General features: G+C 43.8%; 2 protein-coding genes and 1 pseudogene across 6 annotated transcripts in view; 2 read left to right on the top strand and 1 right to left on the bottom strand.

The window, feature by feature from the left end:
* LOC126526994 (dystrobrevin alpha-like) overlaps positions 1-9,727 on the bottom strand; it is a 63,987-nt gene extending 54,260 nt beyond the window's left edge. Inside the window, exons 1-3 of one of the 3 annotated variants that reach the window (XM_055068506.2) lie at positions 9,463-9,727; positions 3,458-3,549; positions 2,576-2,741 (exon numbers count right to left, since the gene is read on the bottom strand). In XM_055068506.2, the coding sequence (XP_054924481.1) occupies positions 2,576-2,633 (58 nt within the window). In that variant the 5' untranslated portion in view covers positions 2,634-2,741; positions 3,458-3,549; positions 9,463-9,727. The remainder of the gene's footprint in view (positions 1-2,575; positions 2,742-3,457; positions 3,550-9,462) is intronic. The other 2 variants (XM_055068505.2, XM_050174705.3) reach the window with 2 other exon arrangements.
* LOC140213198 (uncharacterized) lies at positions 2,748-8,385 on the top strand (annotated as a pseudogene).
* Positions 9,728-12,879: 3,152 nt separating the features above from the next.
* stmA (Protein EFR3 homolog stmA) overlaps positions 12,880-23,319 on the top strand; it is a 47,161-nt gene continuing 36,721 nt past the window's right edge. The window contains exons 1-5 of one of the 3 annotated variants that reach the window (XM_050174701.3): positions 12,880-13,292; positions 17,447-17,523; positions 18,354-18,632; positions 19,276-19,397; positions 20,379-20,516. In XM_050174701.3, coding sequence (XP_050030658.1) covers positions 13,289-13,292; positions 17,447-17,523; positions 18,354-18,632; positions 19,276-19,397; positions 20,379-20,516 — 620 coding nt within the window. In that variant the 5' untranslated portion in view covers positions 12,880-13,288. Of the gene's footprint in view, positions 13,293-13,342; positions 14,653-17,446; positions 17,524-18,353; positions 18,633-19,275; positions 19,398-20,378; positions 20,517-23,319 lie in introns of those variants that run through there. The other 2 variants (XM_050174698.3, XM_050174700.3) reach the window with 2 other exon arrangements.

Genomic DNA, 23,319 nt, shown 5'->3' with positions numbered 1-23,319 from the left:
AAGCAGCAGACTGTACAAAAATGGCATGTAGCAAGCACCATAACAACAAGAAAGAAGGGTCAACAAGAAGCATGGCCTTTTGCCTCTTACTGCATTAATATGTCATCACTTATCAGTACTGTCACAAGGTTAAATAAAATAATATTATAGTGAAAAAATACTTGCTATTGATATCTGTCACTTGTTTTGGCCAAGTTTACCAATTTCGTGTAACACATCTGCAAATGAACATTTTCTACAGATGACGCACCTGCATCCTACGACATCTCCCGCAAGTAAAGCACACAATAAGCAAATTGTCAGCAAATAAAAGCACACCATGTTAGGAATTTCTTAGTGAGACATATATGTACACATGAATCCTAAAGTGCCTTTCTGTAAATTAACAAAATTTCCCTACAGGTGCTACGTAGAAAATGCGTTTATCTTGAAGCATAAATAATGTAAATATGAGGATGTGCATTAAAGAAAAGAAAATTCTGAATAAAAATGAAACTGTATCCATACATGCACCTAACTAAAGTTTTCTGTAAGCCGCTCCAGCAGGCTGTTCGAAATTCATTAATCTTGGCCTTAGCACAACAACAAAAAAACAAAATTAAGGCTCTTTGCGTAAATCTGCAACTGAAAGGACTTGTGATAGTAAGTTCAGATTTCTCTTGTACATGATGTGGCTGATGTCCATGTTGCTGCTTCAGGTAGACCTTAGCAAACTTACATAGCAAGGCACAGGTACGTGCCTTGATGAAGCCTCCAAATATGCTGCAGCACAGCATTGTTGTGCTATGTAGCATTCATTTGGCAAATGCTGTCTACTGACTTAAGATTAAGGTACACAGGCTTTACATAATTTTCCGCTTTTTCTTTTTGTTTGTGTAATTATAAATACGACACACAAGATGATTCAAACAAGAAGACACAAACCAGTGTGAACACTAACCAAAAATTGCTATTGCGAGAGCGAGCAGTTTCGCATGAGTGCACATCTCAGGGGCACACATGGCACACAATCAGACAAGAGACCAATGAGACTTCACTATAATGCAAACACTAAGTATACCTTGCACAGGTAAAAGACCTAAAAACACACAGACAGCTAGTGAATCAGGCACATGCATTCAGGGAATCTTCCCTGAACATGCCAGCACAATGCTTCATAGAACAGCCGCAAGTCGGAACTCAATCTCCAATAGCTAACCTTTCCAAGCTCTGACGTTGCCTTGCTAATCTGAAAATTACTGAGTGGACTGAAAGAACTGAAAATTACTGTGTGGACGAAGGCTCCTCTTGAACGAAGGCAATCTTGAAGTGTCTGTCATAGAGCAATGCTATAAAGCAAGCACTTCTTGCTTGTCTTGTGTCTACCTTACTTTGTCCCATCTAAGATGTGCACTTGTAAAACCTGCAAGTACAAAGCAACTAGCCCAGCAACACATTCTATGAAACCCTATAGCGTGAGCAAGTACATGTCACAGCATTTGTGGTATAGCTTCAACAGAAAAGTTGTGACGCGCAAGGGCCGGGGCAAGCGAGCCCAAGACCTACGATGAGGAGCCACGGTTCTCGGAGTAGTTGAGTGAGCAGAGAAGAGGTGGCGTGAGTGCGGGGAAGACAGCAGCAGGAGTGAATGAGTGTGCGGGAGGAGAGGGGCGAATGGGGGGTCACGGAGTGTGGTCGTGTGGTGCGCATGGTTGGCGTGCGGAAATAAAGGAAAGTTTGGGACGTACATGTGGCGTGTTGTCGAACGTGACAAGTAGGGGCCCACCCGGGATTTATGTGGACATGGAGACAGTGAACGTTCCCGACGAATTAGTGCAGCATCTGCTGGAGCAGACGAACGGATCCACCATAGAACGCGAGCAAATCGCGGTCAGACAAAGACTGATGGTGGCCGAGGCAGTGCCTACGGGTTCTAGGACAAGTTTGGGACGAACGTGTGGCGTGTCGTCGAGCGTGACAAAGTGCAGAACTTTTTAATGTCAGACTCACACGTATCATGTGTGGCACCTTTTGCAGTGCTCAAAACTTTTCTTTTTTTTATCAGGATGGCTTATTACTTTACAAGCCATAATAAGAACATGCTCAATATCTGCTCAGGGCAATGTGAACAAATGATATGTAACAGAAGCATTTTCAGAAAGGGTATGTTATTAACATTAGAACTAGTAGACTTGAAGCATGAAGTAAAAAAGAATACAGGAATAAAAGGACAGACAAGGACAAGCACTTCTCCATCTTTTTGTCCATATTTTTCTTTGCACTTCAAGAATACTAACCAGCTTTCTTTTTCAAGAATTACTTAACACTTGAAGCTTAAAGTCCAAGCACGGTCATTTTATCAAGAAAAGTCTCAAGTTAGGCATGGGGCTGCAAACTCTGCAAGCAGATACTCATGGGCAAAGCTGTGTACAGGAAGGAAGAACTCCACGGAAAGTGTACAACTTAAAAGAATAAGGCTGAATACTTTGGAGAGTCAAGCTGGCCTCATGCAAAGGCTTTGTGCACTGCATGCAGTACCACACATTTTGAATCTTTTCTGTATATGGTGAAAACAAAACAGAGTCAGTCCGCTCACTCATTTCAGCCATGAGCAACTTGACGTCTGCTCCTGGTTCTTCATCTTGGTACTCCATGATGAACCCCGTGATCTGGTTTTCTGCCAAGAGAGCAGGCTCCCTTCACTTGTCAGTCAACTGTAGCCACGTGTTGATTGGCCAGCCTCCCTCCACTGGACCATAATGCTGCAAAGACAAAACTCTTTTTTTTTTTTATGCCAGGAGCACAGACTGTAATTCTGCATAACAAAAGACTGCAACCAACAGACTGGCAAGCTCACACAACACACAAACTAAATGCTTGGGGAAGATTGCGAATAATTTTGGTGTTGAAGAAACCAGGCGGCACATTTTCACAATCACATGTTAAATGAATGAGCTGAATTCAGGTATATGGCATCAAATACGTGCACATGAAATGGTGGCCATTTCAAAATGTGGTGAACAGTTCAGAATTCAGCTGTAATAAATAAGTGAGGGATGAAATCGCAATGATAATCATATGACAGAATACCTGGCTGCATGCTTCAAGGAACTAAAGCAAGCATAACCAGTTTCAGGCCGATCAAGCATTTCTGCAAGTTCTGTTGTTTTTATCTATTTCTCGGACGGCTTTCTTGGACAGCTGGACCGACTGGCCTACGCCCCCTTCAGAAGCGTATCGGCCACCCCAACGCTATCGACACCATTCACCTATAAACAGCGCGACGCGCCTGACAACGGCATTGGGCATGGCGGCACAGCAGTGAACATGTCGAGTAACCCTTTCGTCTTCCTGATACAGGTGAGAAAACATTTTGGCAAATGTCACAAAAGTAACGACATCTTTCTTGTGGTGCTGCCGTGCCCAGGCAAAGTGTGTGAAACTGTGTGTAATTGTGTAACGTCCTTGAGGTACTTACTGATGCTTGCTGGGGATGTAGAAAGTAACCCCGGCCTTACCAATCAGGATGTCTTGACCAAAATTCGCAGGGTGGCTGCTGACATGACTGATCTGAAGAATGACAACAAAGCTTTAACTGAATCTCTGGAAGCCATCCATGTGAAGTTAGATACTTTGTAAAACCTCGAGGGCAGAATAGCAGGCGTTGAGGATAAAATAGCGACACTTGAAAATACCATTAGTAGTCTTGCACTCCAGGTTGATGATCTCGAAAATAGAAGCAGAAGATCAAACTTAATCTTTTATGGCATTCCGAAGCAGAAAATGAGAAACCTGACGACCTCAAAAGAACAATCTCTGATAAGATCATCAAGGGTACCATCGGTGTCACGGTCTCGGGAATCGAAAGAATGCACCGCCTAGGTACTAAAGCAGAAAATAAAACGCGACCTGTTATCCTCAAGTTGCAATGTTTCGAGGACAAGGCGAACATATTAAAGAACTGTTGCAAGCTAAAGAATTCCAACATATCTGTGGGTGAAGATTTTTCTATCCGTGTGCGTAACATCCGAAAAGAACTTTGGAACAGCAGCAAGAGCAACCGAGATAGGGGCGAAAAAGTTACACTTGTGTACGACAAGATTAAAATCAATGGCCAAGCTTACGTCTGGGACGAACATAAAGTAGCCCGAGTGCCCGTGGGAAAGAAACCTGCCGTCCCAAAGAAAAAAAACTGACTAAACATGAAACACCCTCCAGCCTAGTGATAGCGAACATAAATGCCCGATGTGTTGTGAACAAAAGCGCAGAACTCAAGGCATTTATTATATAACATAGACCAGATATTTTAAAAATAACCGAAACATGGCTTTCTCCTGATGTTTCAAGCAGCGATATCTTCCCTCTGGATTATACTGTCATGCGCAAAGATAGGTCCTCTCGCGGCGGTGGCGTAGCAATTTTGATAAGGGAAAATATTTACGTCACACCTATGCCTGAAATGGTTGATGCTGAAGCACTTTGGTGCAAAATCATGACAGATCGATCCTCCCTTTTTTTAGGCACCATGTACCGGCCCCCTAATACTTCCTATGATATGCTACACGTGCTAGCAAATTATATGGAAAATCATTTTACACATACTACAAAGCTAATCCTTACGGGGGATTTCAACCTTGCTAGTATTGCATGGGACTCCCTTGATAACATAGCTGATACAACACACGCAGAGGTACTGCTTGATCTTTGTTTTAATCTTGGCCTTAGACAAATCATACAAGAGCCAACACGTGCTACTGCAAAAAGCAGGAATGTACTCGATTTGACGTTTGTGAGTGATGCTATCGCAGAAGACAGTGTTTCATGGGAAGTTGTCGACAGCATATCAGACCACAAAGCTACTAAATGTTGCTTACTGTTAGGCGCACCTCCGCCTACCCAAAAAGGGAGTACACGAATTTTCGACTGGGCGAATGCCGACGACGTCAGCGTTCTTGATTATCTAGATCACTCTTACTCCACTTTTACAACGTTCTCGAATGATCATACAATTTCAGTGAATGGATTATGGTCAACATTAGAAAGAATCATTCAGCACTGCTTATCAAAATATATTCCCACAAAGATCAAACCAGTACGTAAGACAAACCCTTGGATAACAAGAAACATAATACAACTAAAGCGAAGAATTGCCAGATTAAGGAAACTGAGAAATAAACTACCGCTACCAGGCTACACTATTAAAATACGCGAAAACTCCCTGGCACTAAAGTCAGCCGTAAAAAAGGCAAAAGATTAATACATGAATGTCACTTTAAGTTATTTTATCAAAACATCTCTGTCTAAGTTTTGGCGATACCTTAATTCGAAGTCACGTCAGACCAGTAATCCATCACCAACTGAAGCTATGGCAAAGGCTACAGAGGTCAATGAATACGTTATTTCAGTATTTACACAAGACAACAGTAGACAACCCAACCTTCAATCCCTTCCTAGCTACTCAGCAAAACTAGACGACTTAATCTTAACCGAATCGGGAATTTTTTCCCTCTTACTTGAAATAGACCCAAAAAAATCCTGTGGTCCTGACAACACACCAAATGCATTTTTGAAGCGCTACGCGGAATGTATGTCCAAGTTCTTGCTGATTATTTTTTTTAAATCATTGCAAATGGGCGAGGTTCCGGTGAAATGGAAAACTGCTAAGGTTATCCCTATACATAAATCCGGTGACCCTACCAGCACAGCAAATTACCGACCAATCTCGCTTACTTGTACGGCCGGCAAAATCCTTGAACATATAATCCTAAAACACATAGTGTCATTCGTAGAAAAAAATAATTTAATTGTCCCTAATCAGCATGGTTTTAGAAAAGGATTGTCTACGACTACTTAATTGATTGAGACAATCCACGACTTAGTGATTACATTGGACAAATGCAGCCAAACCGATATGATATTCCTAAATCTACCTAAAGCATTCGATCGAGTTTCCCATCCAAAGTTGCTTCAAAAACTTATCCACTACCTCGGTGACAACAACATCACCAAGTGGATAAAAAGTTATCTTACAGGTCGACATCAATATGTATGTTTCAAAGACTACTCTTCGGATTTCGGCGATGTGCTTTCTGGCGTCCCACAAGGAGCCGTTTTAGCTCCTATCCTCTTTCTTCTTTTTATCAATGATTTACACATTAATACTAACACCACAGTAAGAATGTTTGCAGATGACTGTGTTATCTACAAGGAAATAACCTGTTGTGATGATCAGATAACCTTAAACAGTGCACTTGAAGATATAACAGAATCGTGCCAAATGTGGCAGATGGTGATTAACACAGAGAAAACAGTTTGTATGACAGTGACGAATAAAAGAGCGCCCACGAACTACCCGTATTATTTACAAGGACAGATGTTAAAGACAGCAGAAAAGTATAAATATTTAGCCGTCATAATTTCATCAGATCTTAAATGGGACAAGCAGGTAACATATATTGTTAATAAATCACTGGCAGTTCTATACTCGTTAAAACGCTCGCTTAGATCCGCATCAATGGATACTAAACGCTTAGCATACCTGTCACTAGTTCGCTCTATACAGGAATATGGAATAGTATGTTGGTTTCCCTTCCGTAAGCAGTACATAGCAAAATTGGAGAGCGTACAAAGGAAAGCGATTAGATTTATTTTTAATAGGTATCGCCGTCTTGACTCCCCCAAAGAACTATTAAGGTGAGCTGAACTTGCCACTATACAAAATCGAGCTCGACTACTTCGTCTTAAGTTTCTTTTCCTTCTCCTTAATGGCAGCACGAAAATCCATGCACGTGACTGCTTGCTACAGACAGATACACATAGTTCTCGAACAAAACACACCAAGCACTTAACAGAATACAGATTTCACAATGACATATTCAGGTACTCCTTTTTCCCACATGCAATCTGTGAATGGAACATGTTGCCTGATTACGTTGTCACCTGTACATCACTCGAAACTTTTATCGCCAAGTTATCAAACAATGCTCTGTAGCTACGATCTGCACATAGGTGAGCTGCGTCGTACAATGGCATTCTAATTCACTTAGCAGTGTCTTGTATTCTGCCGTGACATAAACACCTGCTGAATCTTGTCTCTTGCGCATTGCACATCCAAAAAATTTACATTTTCTTTCCTTGTTCTTCTGTGTGCTAAACCCTCCAACATGGCATTTACTACCATTTTTCCCTGCTCCTGTTATAGAAATTGTGTAATGATTATAGAGTGCATATGTACTGCCTTGTTCACCCAAACTTATCTATGTCCGCACCTACTTGAACTGTGTTCACTTGAATATGTATCCTGCCCCTTTCCTGCAACAGCCTCATATGTGAGGCTAGCAGTATGTTCAAATAAATAAAATAAATAAATAAATTTATGAAATGCCTCTATTTGCTTCTGCACTCAATTCTGCAAATAGTGTTGCTGTAAAACTGCTCTCACTGCACATTTTTCGCCAATTTTTTTCTATTTTTTCAGGCAGCATTTCACTACAACAGCCCTCACCACACTATATTGCATCGAACCAGCTGCTCATCAACATTTTTGTAAATAACACAGCTGAAGTGTTCATACGAGGTTTCGCATGCAAGTCAAACTTAACACTGAAAAACAGATGCCCTTAACATATTTGCTTCCTCTGCACTCTTTGTTCACATACCTGACCAAATAAACACTTTGCGCATGAGTAAACCTTCGCGACGTTTACTACATATGTGCGTTTCAAGAGTGGGTGCTCCCTGCCTCTGCATTGACATATAGACCAAATTGTCACAGTCGGCTTTGCAATATCTTGTCAGACATTTTAGCCTAGTCCCAAAATGAGCAACTTAAGCTACATCCATGCTGCACTACTGTGGAACAGTTCAGTTAAGAGAATTAATTTGTGGCTATGGGAGATGCCAAAGGGGGCTATCTGGCAATCTGTAATCAATGTGCTCCAATCTAATTAAATCACGCAAGATATAATTTCTGCAGAAACACCTATGTCAACTTCTTACGGCGACAAAACTGACACCCGCTGCAGCAAACCATTTGTTGGGAGACCGTTTGAATTTCAAGTTCATAAATTTCTTATATCACATCGCAGAAACACAATCAATGGTTTTGCTAACGATCCTGCAACAACTTGCAGACTGACGATCTCTCCACTCAGCCATGGTGATGTTGCACATATTCCACGCCATCACCAACAGAACTTCCTTCCTAAAGGTCGTAGTCGGAAGGGGGGGGGCAGCGTAAGCTATTTGTATGCGCTGTTAGGAATGGCCGTACGGGGTGACTACGTGCCAGATTTCAGCCCACTGCACGTGTTCCAATCCAACCAGACGGGGCGCACTTCAGAGAACTGCGAATAACCGGCAGCCACGTGGCGCGGGGTCAGCTCAGGAATGTGCTACCCGGCGCGCCACCCGGGACGGAGCAGTTCTACGAAGCCCCTCTGACGTCGGCTCCGGACCTCTACACCTGTGTGTGTGTGCGGCACTGAAACCTGTGCAACACGTGTATGTGAGCCCACCTCCTCCAAAAGGGCGGGTCATCTTCAATGACGTCGAGCGGAGAGGATATAAGGAGCGATTGTCGGCTGCTGGTGTGTGCTCGTCGTCGGGAGGCGAGTGCTCGTTGTCATGCTAGAAATGTACTCGTGAGCTGTGTGCTCGTAAGCTGTTTGCTGTATGTTAGTCTTGCGGGCTCCATATGGGAGTCACGCTAGACTGTCGATGTATGTCTTGTTTCAAATGTAAATACTGCCAATAATCCCTGCTCGCCTAAGTCCCGACGAAGAGTCAAGCTCCTTCCTACAGCTACGACCGCCAAACTCTAATAGCGCCCGTCTCGCACTAGCCTGCGCAAAGCGCGCTGGAAAGTGAAACTGCGTGTCGCAGGGCCCTGAGAACGACGGTTACTCGCGATGGTCGGACGAACCATAACTGCCCGCTACTCTCTACGATACTTCACGAAGCTGGATCAGTTATTAAGCAGCATTCTTCAGGCGAACTAGATAAGGCTGTTTGTGCACACAAAACGAGAAGCCATCGGTTCGCGCTGATCTCTGGTGGATCAAAATATATATGATATGAGCGAAAAAACAAAAACTTCGTGCGTTTATTTCCGCTTTTTCTTATTTCCAAATGCAGACCGATTGTCGCTGCACTGCAGCACACGTTTCCTAAAGCCGCTTATCGCTCGCAATCTCTGCATCCTCAGTCCGCAACCACCGTCGAGAGCAGCCAAACAGATTCGGATGCAACTTGATGTTAGGCAAGTAATGTCAAATTCAGCGAGTAAACAGCTGCGTGTTATGTTACAACATTAATGACACGTCTAAGTTTAGAGCTGCGCACTTTTTCTGAGAACTTAAACTCTGTCCTCGTTCACGGCCTCCCCCTACGCGCTCGGACGCGAGCAACCGGAGTAGGCGCGGCAGCATCACAGCCCGGGAACACGGACGAGTTACGCTTAATGGTGATGCGTACAGTACTCACAGACAAGGTACAAATTCTTCAGCCATGCATCGATGTCTAGGTCTCTGCGATTCAATTTCTTCAATTTCAATTTCCTCACTTCAATTCAATTTCCTCGGGTCTACGCGATCCACAAACGTCAAACATGGAAAAAGCACGCCATTTTCGCGTTGTGCCGAAAACAAACAATACAAAGAAAAAAAAAAGAAAGCGCAATACCACGCCGGCACTGCCGGGGCCCACGCGTAATACATACACATTATTAGTTATTTTTATGCTAAGTAAAAAAAAATATTGCTCAATGTTTGGAATTATTGCGAGCCAGTGGTCTACATACTGCAAATAACATTACCTTCAAGATTCGGTGGTGCAGGCTAGCTAATCTTGGAGGCTTTAAAAGTGACATAACCTCCGAGGTTCGCGCACGCTGGCTGGTTTTGTTGCGGCCAGTGAGAAACTCTATGGCTGCGGCGGCTAATTATTGTATGAAACTCTATGGCTGCAGCCGTCGCCGTCCCATTCGCACATGGAGGAAGGAACTTCCTTCCTCCGTGCATTCGCGCCACATACATAGCGCCATATATAAACTCTATAATTCGCACCATAGAGTTTCTCAGTGAGAAACTCTATGATTCGCACGATAGAGTTTCTCACTACATTACAGTCATAGAGTTTCCTACAAAAATTTTTGTAGGAAACTCTACGATTCGCACAGTAGTAATAAACGAATAAATGCTATGAGCCTATTCTTTGAAACAGAATAGTGGGTTGCGCCACCAAGCTCTTGTGATTATATTGTTTAGAACGCCTCGTGCACCGTGCACCTATAGAAGCGCACTCTTTTGAGTTACACCCTTTGGCTTGCCCCTTCTGACACACAACGATAATCGTTATCTGCCTTGATGCGTTTCCTTTCTTTAACGCTGCGAGCCCGGAACTTTCCAGTAACGAACGGCACGCGCGTTATCAGAAGGGGCACTCCAAAGGGTGTAAACTGTTCTATGGTGATAACGCGCGTGCCGTTCGTTACTGGAAAGTACCAGGCTCGCAGCGTTAAAGAAAGGAAACGCATCAAGGCAGATAACGATTATCGTTGTGTGGCAGAAGGGGCAAGCCAAAGGGTGTAACTTTGCCTAATGCGCCACTGAAAGCCACCTAGCGGACTCTTCCAACAGTACACGCGGGAGCAGTAGCAGACGACAACCCTTTGCAGCAAGAATGGCTGAAGTTCGCGGCTGCGATTTCACCTTTGTTCGGGTGCCAGGCTGCTTCTTCTGCGGTGACAGCTGTAGGGAAGATGCTGACCTCTGTGCGAGCGGGTGTGAACACGATGTTACCGGTGTTTGGGACAACATGGTCCACATACGTGCAAGGTGTGTCCCGCAGACAAACGCCATGAACCCCATTTACATGACGTGGAGCTCATGTTCACCAGCCGATAAATTTTGTTGTGTGATGCGATCTCTCGATGGTTTTTTTTATTCTACCCTTGCTGCAACGCTGCTTCTGTACCTGAATAATAAGCACCCGTCCTTAGTGCAGACTTATATCAAACAAATCCGCACGGTGCAATCTCTGCATATGCCGTTGTGATTTTTCTGCCGATGAATACCTGTGACATCGCCGAATAAGTGCAGTCCAAGTCGCCTCAAGAAGAGTAATTGCCAATTTATTGTTGGAAACGCGTACACTAGCCAACGAAGTCGCCAAACACGGGTTAATAAAAGCGCGTGTTAGTGCTGTACCGCCGATGCAATTCTGCTGCATACACCGATGAACTACCGTTCCCGCTGCAGTTTGTGCAATCTTAAATTTCCCAAGGGAGCTGCTTGGAAACGCACAAAGCTTAAGACTGACTAACTTTTCAGTACTTTTTTATATTACTAGAGAGAGGTGCCACATGAATTTAAAGGCAGAGCAGCGCCAGTCAAAGTAGATGAGCGCTGGCGGCAAGGCAGGTCTAGTCCTCTGTTGAGTACAGTTCAGTTGAGTACAAAATTCACATGTAGGAGGGACTACGTTGTGAAACAAACAAATCACTCGGCGTGTTAAGTTTGCTCAGGCAGCATCGAGGTGTGACGGGAAGCGAACTTTTCAGCGAGAAATGGAACAAAAATACCATATGCAGCAGCTATTAGCAATTCTCGCCCTGAACTACCTATTTTCTAAACACATTTCCAAAAACGCAAACAATATCTAAGATGCCATCGAACGAAAAGAATAAAGCTGTTAAAGAATCCCTACCTGGTATCATTCCAATAAGACACAGCGTGATTTATACCCTTTACAAACAAGGCGGGGTGAAAACTTCGCAGCTCAAAAGAATCGACAAGAGTTATGCATGGAGCAACTAGCAACAGGCATGGAGCAACTAGCAACAGTTAAACATGTGCGAAGCCACGCATAAAATAGATGTAAAAACATGAAGTGCGCGACAGCTGGTGCGAGGATTTACCGCGACACATGAAACCAACAATTTCACTTTTTGCAAACTTAAGTAGCATTAACATACAACGCAATGCGCTCGTGCAGTCGTGCTGCCTAGCTAGCGCAACGCGGTAAAGAAGCGGAAAACAATATAAGCGGCAAACAGCATTCCAAACTTTAGCGAAATGCCTTTAAACCTCATGCTGCACTGCAGACGAACTTCGTTGCTCACGCGTCTAAAGAAACACCGACGAGACAAAGGAAAGGATGAGGACAAGAAATTTCCCTTCGAAGCGACGATCCATTTTTGCTACCGTTGCTCCCGCTGATGAAACTTTGCCGGGAATGATTAGAACCGTATCGCCGGCACGTTTTCACCGGTATTTGAGCCCCCCACCCTGCAACAATTTTTCTTCGACATTCCCTGAAACTTTGGCCATCCCACACGTGCGAATGGTGTTGCCTATCTTGCTCTGAAAACGTGAACATTGACGTGAATAAGACAGAGAAGCACGACCAACGACAAAACAAACTACGGCGCGCGCCAGGCTCCTCTCCCACGTGTTCTGCGCAAGGCCGCCACCAGTGGCGCGTCCGTCAGCGTGCACGGCGCGTAAAACCTATGGTAAAGGGAAAAGGAAAAAAGTCCACGCTGAATTCTCATAACCAAAATTTCAACTTTGTTTTTGCCCGCCTCCCGTCATTTCCCAATTTTTTTTCCCACCAACTTTCCAATTGCCTTTTACTAATCTCTATTGCGAACATGTTTACTTTCCCCCATAGAGTTTCTCACTGAATGTAGTGAGAAACTCTATGCTTTCCCCCTGCTCTTCCCTGCCCTGCCGAAAAAAACAAAACAAAAAAGAAACAGCCGGCGCTTTAAATCTCGGAGGCCGTTAAAGTGAAAATGTAGTTACAACATTGGTAGTTTGGTCGCGCTACGTGTTGCTAAGCTTCAAGCATCAAAGCAATTGCGTCTATTTGTCTATCGCTGTAAGTAAATAAGCATAGATGGCGTAGATATATAGGAGAGCTAGGAAAGAAAACAGTCGCGTTATGGCGACACTAACGTTTACCTTTTTATTACAATAAACACCGTGGCAGCTTTGTGGAAATCAGTACTCTGCGCACACGCCCGAACGGCGTGAGTGATTTTGTTGTAGCACTGTTCTGGCGAGTGATCGTTCCTGCGCGGCGACGCCTACCTTGCGAATTTCTCTACCGTGGGCTGTGGCCTTTTCGTGAGGCGTCCTTGCTTCTGTGAGGAGACCACTTACTCTTATGCCCACGAACTCGATCCCGGCCATGACGAAGAAACTTCTCTGCAATTTAATAACGCAAACTACATGTGTGGGGCGCAACGCGTAGCTGTGCGCGATCACTTGTGAAGAAGCGTGAACTTCATTTGGAGGTCGCCGGGATGGGTAAGTTGACCGTCACGCCTACTGTCACTGTCATCTGCACGTATACCGTTGTCAACGCACTAACGCCTGTGATCTAAAGGGCGAGGACGATCTTAGCTGTGGTCTAGGGCGCGTAATTCGATTTCCAGGGCAGCTGCCTCCCTCGCTTACCGGTTCATCGCGTTGGTGATCGTTCAGAGCTGAACAGCCACGTAATTTTCACACAAGCTTCTACCTTTCTCAGGACCCAAATACCCGCATCTAATGACAAGAGGCTGCCTAGCTAAGCAGATTTTCTGTAGTACCGCGTTTACAGTAGCTTTCATTTTCTTCCAGGCCACGAATAACAAGCAGCCTAAAAGGAGGCAGCGATGTCGCATGTTCTTGCGGGGAAACGGCTGCCCTTGCTTTCGGGTACAGGTAGCGGCGCAGTGCAAGCGCAGATGGCGGATACCGCGTCTTCGCGGAGTTTCCTCGATTTAAAAGAAGCCCACAGGCGCTCGAATTTCCGTGCCGTCGGGAGCCATTGGTCCGCGCCCCGGGGCGGTGTTTACTTTTTTATTATTATTATTTCTTGCTGGATTTCGCTCGGCGCGTCCGCTGCCTGCGCAGCCGTGGTGTCGGGTCGATACGCGGACGGAGGAGAGAGCTCGCTTGCCGCCGCATTGGGTACCGCATCGCATTCGGTGTGCCGCCGGCGGGGGATCCTGCGTCCTTTTAAGGGGGTCCCAAAGGTCGTGCCTTAACGGCTCCAGCTGAAGCATCGTCGTCGCCAGCGGTTCTCGCCATGCTTACCCCCGTCCGACGATGTATCGCCTTCCGATCGGGACGTGGCGACGAGATCGCTGCTGGCGAGGCCTCACAGCCTCTCTGCGTGTTTGCGTCCTTACGAGCAGTCTGGAGCTTCGGCCGACTTCTCGGTTGAGCGCGCGGCTATGCGACTCGACGCGTCGTAGTGGTCCGTAGTTTGTTGTTTCGCGCAGTGTGTCTGCGGTCGACCGACGTTAGTAGCTGATCGCTGCTTGCAGTGATCGCCATGTAGCCCCGTAGTGATGTAGCTGCAGGAAGCAATTGTTTTTCCACGTTTCGATTTGGTGCACCTTCCCATAGAAAAAGGGCAGCTCAAGAGACGTTCTCTCCGGTTGCGCGAACACACGCCCTCCGTATACTCCACCATAGAAATCCTCCTTGCTAATCGAGTTCTGCGAGAGAAGCATAGTTTCTGCATGTTAGAGTTGCTGTACCCTCCCCCCGCAAAGTGACTTCTATAGCCGCTCTCAGCTGACTCGAAGCAGCATGTCCTTCCTGACTCCAAGCTTGCGCTGGTGTATGGAAAGCCAGTGGGTTGGCTCCATCCTCAAGCAATGCGAACAACATGACTGTGAGTGCACACTTTTGGAATCGATCATCATGTATACGTTGTCACAGATGTATAACCTGATGTTGATGCATGTGCATTTTCACTTGAAATTGTTAGCTCCATCGACTATCTTACAAGATGGAGCCAATGGGCTCACCCATTTCAACAATAATTAATGGTAGTGGTCGTTGAAAGTGTCTGTGTACTACAGGATATAATATTGCTTCAAGAAATATCGTAACTTGACATGTTGTTGACTCACTGATCCGATGTGCACCTTTATATTTGTTAGTCATGAATTTCTTGCAAAACAAGGAGCAGTGTCACTTTCACAAGCTTGTGTTTGGCTGGAGTCATACATGTGATTGCCTGGGTTTTGATCATTTCCTTTTGCACTGGCCTTGACTCCCGTTCATTCTCAGTTAAAATACTGCAATTTGAAATTGGTAATTGGAGAATATATTTTTACTTAAATTGTACACATAAATGTGGAGATCTTAAATATGAAATGAAATGATGACCTGTGTTGCAATTATATAGCAACATCATGTGGTAAAGCTGCATGTTTGCTTAGTAGTAACATTGAAATTACACATATTCAACTTGTAAAGCAGAACTAATGAACTTTATTGATTAGTTAACGATAGGTGTATGGCAGTGAAACAGCTACCCCTTCATACTGCCTCAGTCAGTTCAGGAATGCTTTGGTAATTTCAAATGAAAATTATTGCACAGCAAAAATTATTGCATAGGCACCTTGGAAGCTAAAGTGCCTGTGCTCAAGGCACTAGCTCAAGTTGCTTAATATGAACGCTCATTCAATATGTTCCTGCTCTACATATTCCTAGAGTTACATAAACAATTAACAAGGATTTATTGCATGTGCCATTTCTTTTGCTTCAAATAATTTTTGAACTACAAAGCTGAAAGATTTTTTTAATTATGTATTTTTTGTTCACTTAATTTGTTGTCTAATTATTGCTTCATCACCACATAGGCATTGTAAAATAGGAAATTGCAGACGTGAACCAATAAAGCAGCTTCATACATAATGCTTGGAAGAAGACACTATCACTGAAAATGACGTGCAATATTTTTCTTTTTACGTGCAGTAAGGATTACAAAGAAACAATGACAACATTTGAAAAAAATTATCACAACACACATTAGCAAAACAACTTTGGCACCATAATGCTTAGGAATATTGTGTGAATAAATGTTATAAAGGCAACTGTCAGACATTTGTAACTCTTGCCACTAACCTGTGTCCAAATTTTTCATGATTTAAATGTATGTGCCTGCTGCAACAAAATAGAATGTGAGGTTTCAAGATACGAGCACCCCTGATGCTCTTTTACTTAACTGTCAAGCAAGCACTCTTGCATGATACCTTTATATTTTCACTTTGTTGTTGGTTAGCTTACAAATGGTAAAGCTTCCTTTCCACTACTGATGCTGGCACTGAGCAGTGATATTTTATGTAGAGGTGTGTGAAAGTTCGAATTTTCAAATTTGAATTGAATAGCCCTTGCTATTTGATTCAAGAATGCTCTGTATGAAGTTGTCGAATAGCTTTAACTTTTTCTTTTCTGATTACGTACAAGATGCAAAACCAGTTGGAGCCCGAGTCGAAGTGAGAACTGTTCCGAACGATTATGATGCAGGATAGCTGTGGTTGCTGCGCAGAAGCAACATTCCTGAGCAAACGCTTGGGGCAGATAACAGATAATGTGCACTCAATAATTGTCACTCATTCAATAAGAATGCCTCGCTTTTAGGCAGCCAATATACAAGTTTGATCCAATTTATTATTTGGCCAGTCTCATGATGCATCCCTTTAAAACAGTTTGTGGTGTCACACTTCTCTCCTTCAGTGAACATCATTGTACGTCCAGCTGGCAACATTCCTTGGTTTCATTCCTCTCGTTGCCATAGTGTCCCATATAATTTAAACTGGTTGTTTATCATTTACGAGCTCCTCAATTGTCTGGACGTATAATTGTGAATGGTATTAAATGCATGTGCCTATGCATATAAGCCTGATTTCTTTTTATTTTATTTTTTTAAATTTTTTTCACGAGGCAGACTCCATGTGAGCCTCACATTTCCTGTTGCTTCAGAAATTAGGAAATGGTCTCTATTTGATATTTGGTGGTAATTTTTCTCAAATATTCACATTAGATGTTATTCAAAATCTTCACCATTCGAACACCCCTTGTTTCATGTGTATCTTAAAGGAGTACCGACACATATTTTTGAAGTTGTAGAAAATCTGCGACATGCTTCTCGCACCTAAATGGATTACACTTACCAAGTGCGAAGGTTGGGAAATTATATTTTAACTTGATACTGAATTTCACCTTCAAATGTAGACCTAGTTTCATTGACATCGTTATGACATCATGATGTCGAGCAAAAATTTGCTGACATTGTACAGCTATTAGGCTAAGTATGAAAATGTTGCTGATAAAAGAGATAAACAAGAGTCGCAGCAATAGCTTGACTTGAGCGAGCAAGTTTATCATGATGCCATGACTAATACACCTCCTGGGTATACTGAAACTAGTTTGCAGAAACAAATATTATATAAAATTTTCTTTAAGTAGCTGTGACACTTGCCAGTATTTCAGGAAATGGGGGGGGGGGGGCACAGATAGAGGGTGTGAACCTTTGTTTAAACAAAAAAAATCGCAGGTCGAAAATGTCATATCAGCACCCTTTTAACATGTTAAATGTGCTACTGGCTGTTTGTTTTTATGGTCCCAATGTCATCCCAAGTTCTGCCAGTGCTTTCTTTAATTTTTTTTATCTGCAGGCTGCTGTGGGTGTTGTGCAGCACTGCGGCCCCGCTACAAGCGGTTGGTGGATAATATCTTCCCTGCCAACCCTGAAGTGAGTTATGCAGCTGTCACCTCTGGCTTATTCTTCTTAAATTGCACTTGCCCGCACTCAAAGAATTCAGAATGCAAAGATTTTCTTTCTTCTTTCAGCCTGCCAAGTTATATATTCTTGTGTCTTGTGTGTTATTGCATGCATATGTAATATTTCCCGCATGTATGTTGTCTTACTAAATGTGGATGGAGTCTTACTAATCTGGCATGTGCGGTGCAGGATGATTTGCATTTGACTTTCTTTAATTATTTGTTGACAGGATCATAAAAATTGGTCATGTCTCTAAAGGACACTGACAGTGTAGAATTACTTGACTGCCTTTAGAGAATACTTTTGCAAGTGTCCAAATTTATTTCAAAATGTAAACAACCAGACTCTGGTTACTGTAACATTGCCAGACATTGCACCATTCTGAGATATGGGATGAGATTACTGAATGCTGTGTAGGAATCGAGTGTTTAATAAATTAGAAGCCTAGATAAGTGAGACAGGTCCACTCATTATTGGAGTCAGTTTGAATGGAATGGAGCTAAGGAGCAGAACATCTGAGCAAAGTGTCTTAAGTGTCACAATAAGAAAAGACTGGAGAAAGGTGCAGAAAGGAAAGAAGTGATAATTGGGATCTGCTGAAGTGAAGCACAGGCATCCTTGGTAGCCATGGTAACTGTGGTTGTGAGTTTTTTTTTGCAGCTACCAGAAAGCACTACCGTCATATGGTGGCTGGGTAACCTATAGTCTTCTTCATAAGGCTGTCTGGCCACATTCATGGGCAAAACTCTTGAATGTATCTTGCTCCTTTATTGAGTCCAATGTTTATGATATTATTTCAGGATGGCCTTGTGCGCAACAATATGGAGAAGCTTACATTCTATGCGCTCTCCTCTCCTGAGAAGCTGGACCGAATTGGCGAATACTTGGCGCTACGGGTTTCACGTGACATCTCGCGCCACCGACTCAAGTATGTCGAGATCTCCATGGAGGCCATGGACCAGCTGCTTGTTGCCTGCCATGCCCAGAGTCTCAACTTGTTTGTGGAGAGCTTCCTCAAGATGGTGCAGCGCCTGCTAGAGTGTCAGAACCCAGACCTCCAGCTGCTCGCCACCCAATCGGTGTGTGCCATTCACATGAACTGCCAACAGCTTACTTTACATTGTGTACTTGTGTACCTTCTCACCCATGTCTGACATCTTCTGTCTGCTGTTTTCATTCAGTAAGTATGGCGTGCTATGGTTTGAAAACAGAGCAGTGAATTATATATTGCCAACTGGAGTGGCTGCGTTCCGATGGAGGTGGCATGTGCATGCATGTGTGCTTTATTGGTACACATCAGAGTAGTCCTGCTGCGTTCCACTGCACTGTTCCTCTATAGCCCTGTACATAAAGCTTTCTGTAACAAAATAAGAAATATTTTGAAAGGAGTCAACTACTAGTTCAGTAGTGAGTAATGCATCATGTACTGACCATTTTTTTGGTTTTATGTTCATCTGGGCACATGCACCCACCTCTCCTCAAAATTTCTTACTACAATCCACCAGAGTCCCATGTATGACACGTTTTGTGTCACAGTGACATTTCCTGGGACAGTATGCGAAAGGGCATAGAATGAAGAATATGTGAGCATTGTTGTATTCCATAGTGCCTTTTCTTCTTGCCTGTACGCCGTTTCCTGTATTGTGTTGTGATGAAAAATTCTCAGTGTTGTTCAGTGCTGCGCACTAAGTCTGTGCATTTCTTCCCGTCTTGCACATACAGTTTGTTAGGTTTGCCAACATAGAAGAGGACACGCCATCGTATCATCGACGCTATGACTTCTTTGTGTCCAAGTTTTCCTCCCTCTGTCACGACAACAACCCAGATGCCGAGCTGAGAAAACAGTAAGATTTCTGTTGAATCGGTTTCTGTGATGTATTCTGCTCATTGTTGTGACAATTGAAAGGCTGACAGAAAACATAAGGGGAAAAAAAAGAGATAATTTTTGTAAAGGTGATTTATAAGGTCTGTTTTCAAACCTGTAATCTTTTGGTCTACCAGCACAAGTCTGTTGCAGGTGAACCTAGTATATAAATGCATTTGAAGCCAGCTATATTTCAAACCACTTCTTTCCTCTTTCTTCTTCCTCTTTCTTTTTTTCGTTGTCACCATACCAGATTATACGCAAAACTTTGCGAATTTCTGCGAATAATGTGATTGCTGCAAGTGAAATGATAGAACTCTTATATACAGGGTGTTTCAGCGAACACTTCAAAAAAATACTTAAAGGTTGCCTGTGGCAGATAGCACAATTCTTGTTCACGAGGTGATGTGTGCTCGAAGCGGCAGACATTACTTGCACAAGAAATTGAAACGCATAATCGACGAATTAACAACAACAAAAAGAAAACACACACAAATAAACTTTCTAACTAATTACCTTATGGCCCATATTGCAATTTACGAATCTACCATGGAGTTCGCAAGGCGGATCCACTTGGAACGACCCGCCGCGATTGCTTAGTGGCTATGGTGTTGGGCTGCTAAGCACGAGATCGCAGGATGGAATCCCAGCCATGGTGGCCGCATTTCATGGAGGCGAAATGCGAAAACACCCGTGTACTTAGATTTAGGTACACGTTAAAGAACCCCAGGTGGTCCAAATCTTTGTAGTCCCCCGCTATGACATGCCTCATAATCAGAAAGTGGTATTGCCACGTAAAGCCCCACAATTTAAATTAAATTTTTTTTTTCCCCTACTTGGAACGAACTCTCAAGATGACACCAGTTTCGAGATATTAATTCTTAAATTTGTGGAGATATGCATAAAAGGACGTTTTCTTAAGAAAGTTTGTTAAGAAAGCTTCTCTCATGTGTGTTTGCAGGCTGCGTCTAGCAGGACTTCGGGGTCTGCAAGGTGTGGTGCGGAAGACGGTCAGTGATGATCTCCAGGTGAACATCTGGGACGAAACCCACATGGAGAAGATTGTGCCTTCGCTGCTGTTCAACATGCAGGATGCCAAGTGAGTTTTTCAGGCAAATAGTCCAACGCTTGCCTCCCGGCTAAGAAGCGTCATCATCATCACCATCATTAGCCTATTTTATGTCCACTGCAGGACGAAGGCCTCTCCCTGTGATCTCCAATTACCCCTGTTCTGCTCCAACCGATTCCAGCTAGCACCCGCGAATTTCCTAATTTCATCGCACCACCTGGTCTTTTGCCGTCCTCTACTGCGCTTCCCTTCTCTTGGTACCCATTCTGTAACCCTCTGCCAGACAATGGGAAAGGGAAAAGGTATCTGTCCCTTCATGAACAGGATGTGCCTCTCCTGAAAGGAAAGCAAAACAGCCACAAAGGGGCATTCCTGAGGTTTCGGACTCTCTTTGGCTGCGGCCCTCTGAGTGCCACTTGGACTACCTGCCCTTCCTGCAAGAGAGTTTGTCGCCTGAGCAGGTGCAATAAGAAATGAGCCAGCCCTATTGCTATTGCCATTTGCAGAGCAGGCGCCCTTCTACCTAGTGCTGAGGACTGTTGCTCTTAGCAGTAATTATTGTTTGAGCATACACTGTCATTTTTAATTATTAACCCGAACCTGCCCTGTCATTGCAATTTACTGGTGCTACAAGTTGGGGATGTGTTACAGAGTGACTGAGTGTGGCTAGAACCAGAGCTCGCCTTCTGATGTAGCTGCATGCAGAGCATAACCAATAATTGATTGATTGATTGGATTTAATGTTCTCAAGTTATACAGGCAATATGAGAGAAACTGTATTTACCCAGCTTCAGTGCTGGGCAGATGCCACTGGGAAGTCTGGGGAGGGCACACTGTGCCCCCTTCACCCTGCGCAGTTCGTATGACAGACGTTCTCAGGGTTCACAGACATTCAGCCGGAGAGGACCAGGCAACTGACAGATGCATGTATCGTCAGGTGTTTTCACCAGCAATTGGCAAAACATACCAAAAAAGAAAAAGCCAGCTGTGCTGGTAAAAGACTGGACAGATGGTAACTCAAGTTACATGAGCAAACTCATCATCATCATCATCATCATCAGCCTGATTACGCCCACTGCAGGGCAAAGGCCTCTCCCATACTTCTCCAACTACCCCGGTCATGTACTAATTGTGGCCATGTTGACCCTCCAAACTTCCTAATCTCATCTGCCCACCTAACTTTCTGTCGCCCCCTGCTACGCTTCCCTTCCCTCGGAATCCAGTCCGTAACCCTTAATGACCATCGGTTATCTTCCCTCCTCATTACATGTCCTGCCCATGCCCATTTCTTTTTCTTGATTTCAACTAAGATGTCATTAACGCGCGTTTGTTCCCTCACCCAATCTGCTCTTTTCTTATCCCTTAACGTTACACCTATCATTTTTCTTTCCATAGCTCGTTGCGTCGTCCTCAATTTAAGTAGAACCCCTTTCGTAAGCCTCCAGGTTTCTGCCCCGTACGTGAGTACTGGTAAGACACAGCTGTTATACACTTTTCTCTTGAGGGATAATGGCAACCTGCTGTTCATGATCTGCGAATGCCTGCCAAACGCACCCCAGCCCATTCTTATTCTTCTGATTATTTCACTCTCATGATCTGGATCAGCAGTCACTACCTGTCCTAAGTAGATGTATTCTCTTACCACTTCCAGTGCCTCGCTACCTATCGTAAACTGCTGTTCCCTTCCGAGACTGTTAAACATTACTTTAGTTTTCTGCAGATTCATTTTTAGTCCCACCCTTCTGCTCTGCCTCTCCAGATCAGTGAGCATGCATTGCAGTTGGTCCCTTGAGTTACTAAGCAAGGCAATATCATCAGCGAAGCGCAAGTTACTAAGGTATTCTCCATTTACTCTTATCCCCAATTCTTCCCAATCCAGGTCTCTGAATACCTCCTGTAAACACGCTGTGAATAGCATTGGAGAGATCGTATCTCCCTGCCTGACGCCTTTCTTTATTGGGATTTTGTTGCTTTCTTTATGGAGGAGTACAGTGGCTGTGGAGCCGCTATAGATATCTTTCAGTATTTTTACATACGGCTCGTCTACACCCTGATTCCGCAATGCCTCCATGACTGCTGAGGTTTCGACTGAATCAAACGCTTTCTCGTAATCAATGAAAGCTATATATAATGGTTGGTTATATTCCGCACATTTCTCTATCACCTGATTGATAGTGTGAATATGATCTATTGTTGAGTAGCCTTTACGGAATCCTGCCTGGTCCTTTGGTTGACGGAAGTCTAAGGTGTTCCGGATTCTATTTGCAATTACCTTAGTAAATACTTTGTAGGCAACGGACAGTAAGCTGATCGGTCTATAATTTTTCAAGTCTTTGGCGTCGCCTTTCTTATGGATTAGGATTATGTTAGCGTTCTTCCAAGATTCCGGTACGCTCGAGGTCTTGAGGCATTGCGTATAGAGGCTGGCCAGTTTTTCTAGAACAATCTGCCCACCATCCTTCAGCAAATCTGCTGTTACCTGATCCTCCCCAGCTGCCTTCCCCCTTTGCATAGCTCCCAAGGCTTTCTTTACTTCTTCCGGCGTTACTTCTGGGATATCGAATTCCTCTAGATTATTCTCTCTTCCATTATCATCGTGGGTGCCACTCGTACTGTATAAATCTCTCTAGAACTCCTCAGCCACTTGAACTATCTCATCCATATTAGTAATGATATTGCCGGCTTTGTCTCTTAGCGCATACATCTGATTCTTGCCAATTCCTAGTTTCTTCTTCACTGCTTTTAGGCTTCCTCCGTTCCTGAGAGCTTGTTCAATTCTATCCATGTTATGCTTCCTTATGTCAGCTGTCTTACGCTTGTTGATTAACTTCGA

Source organism: Dermacentor andersoni, chromosome 9 (assembly GCF_023375885.2).
Source record: "Dermacentor andersoni chromosome 9, qqDerAnde1_hic_scaffold, whole genome shotgun sequence".
Taxonomy (NCBI): Eukaryota; Metazoa; Arthropoda; class Arachnida; order Ixodida; family Ixodidae; genus Dermacentor; species Dermacentor andersoni.
Note: the sequence above shows the minus strand (reverse complement) of the source record. Positions and strands in the feature narration are given on the sequence as shown.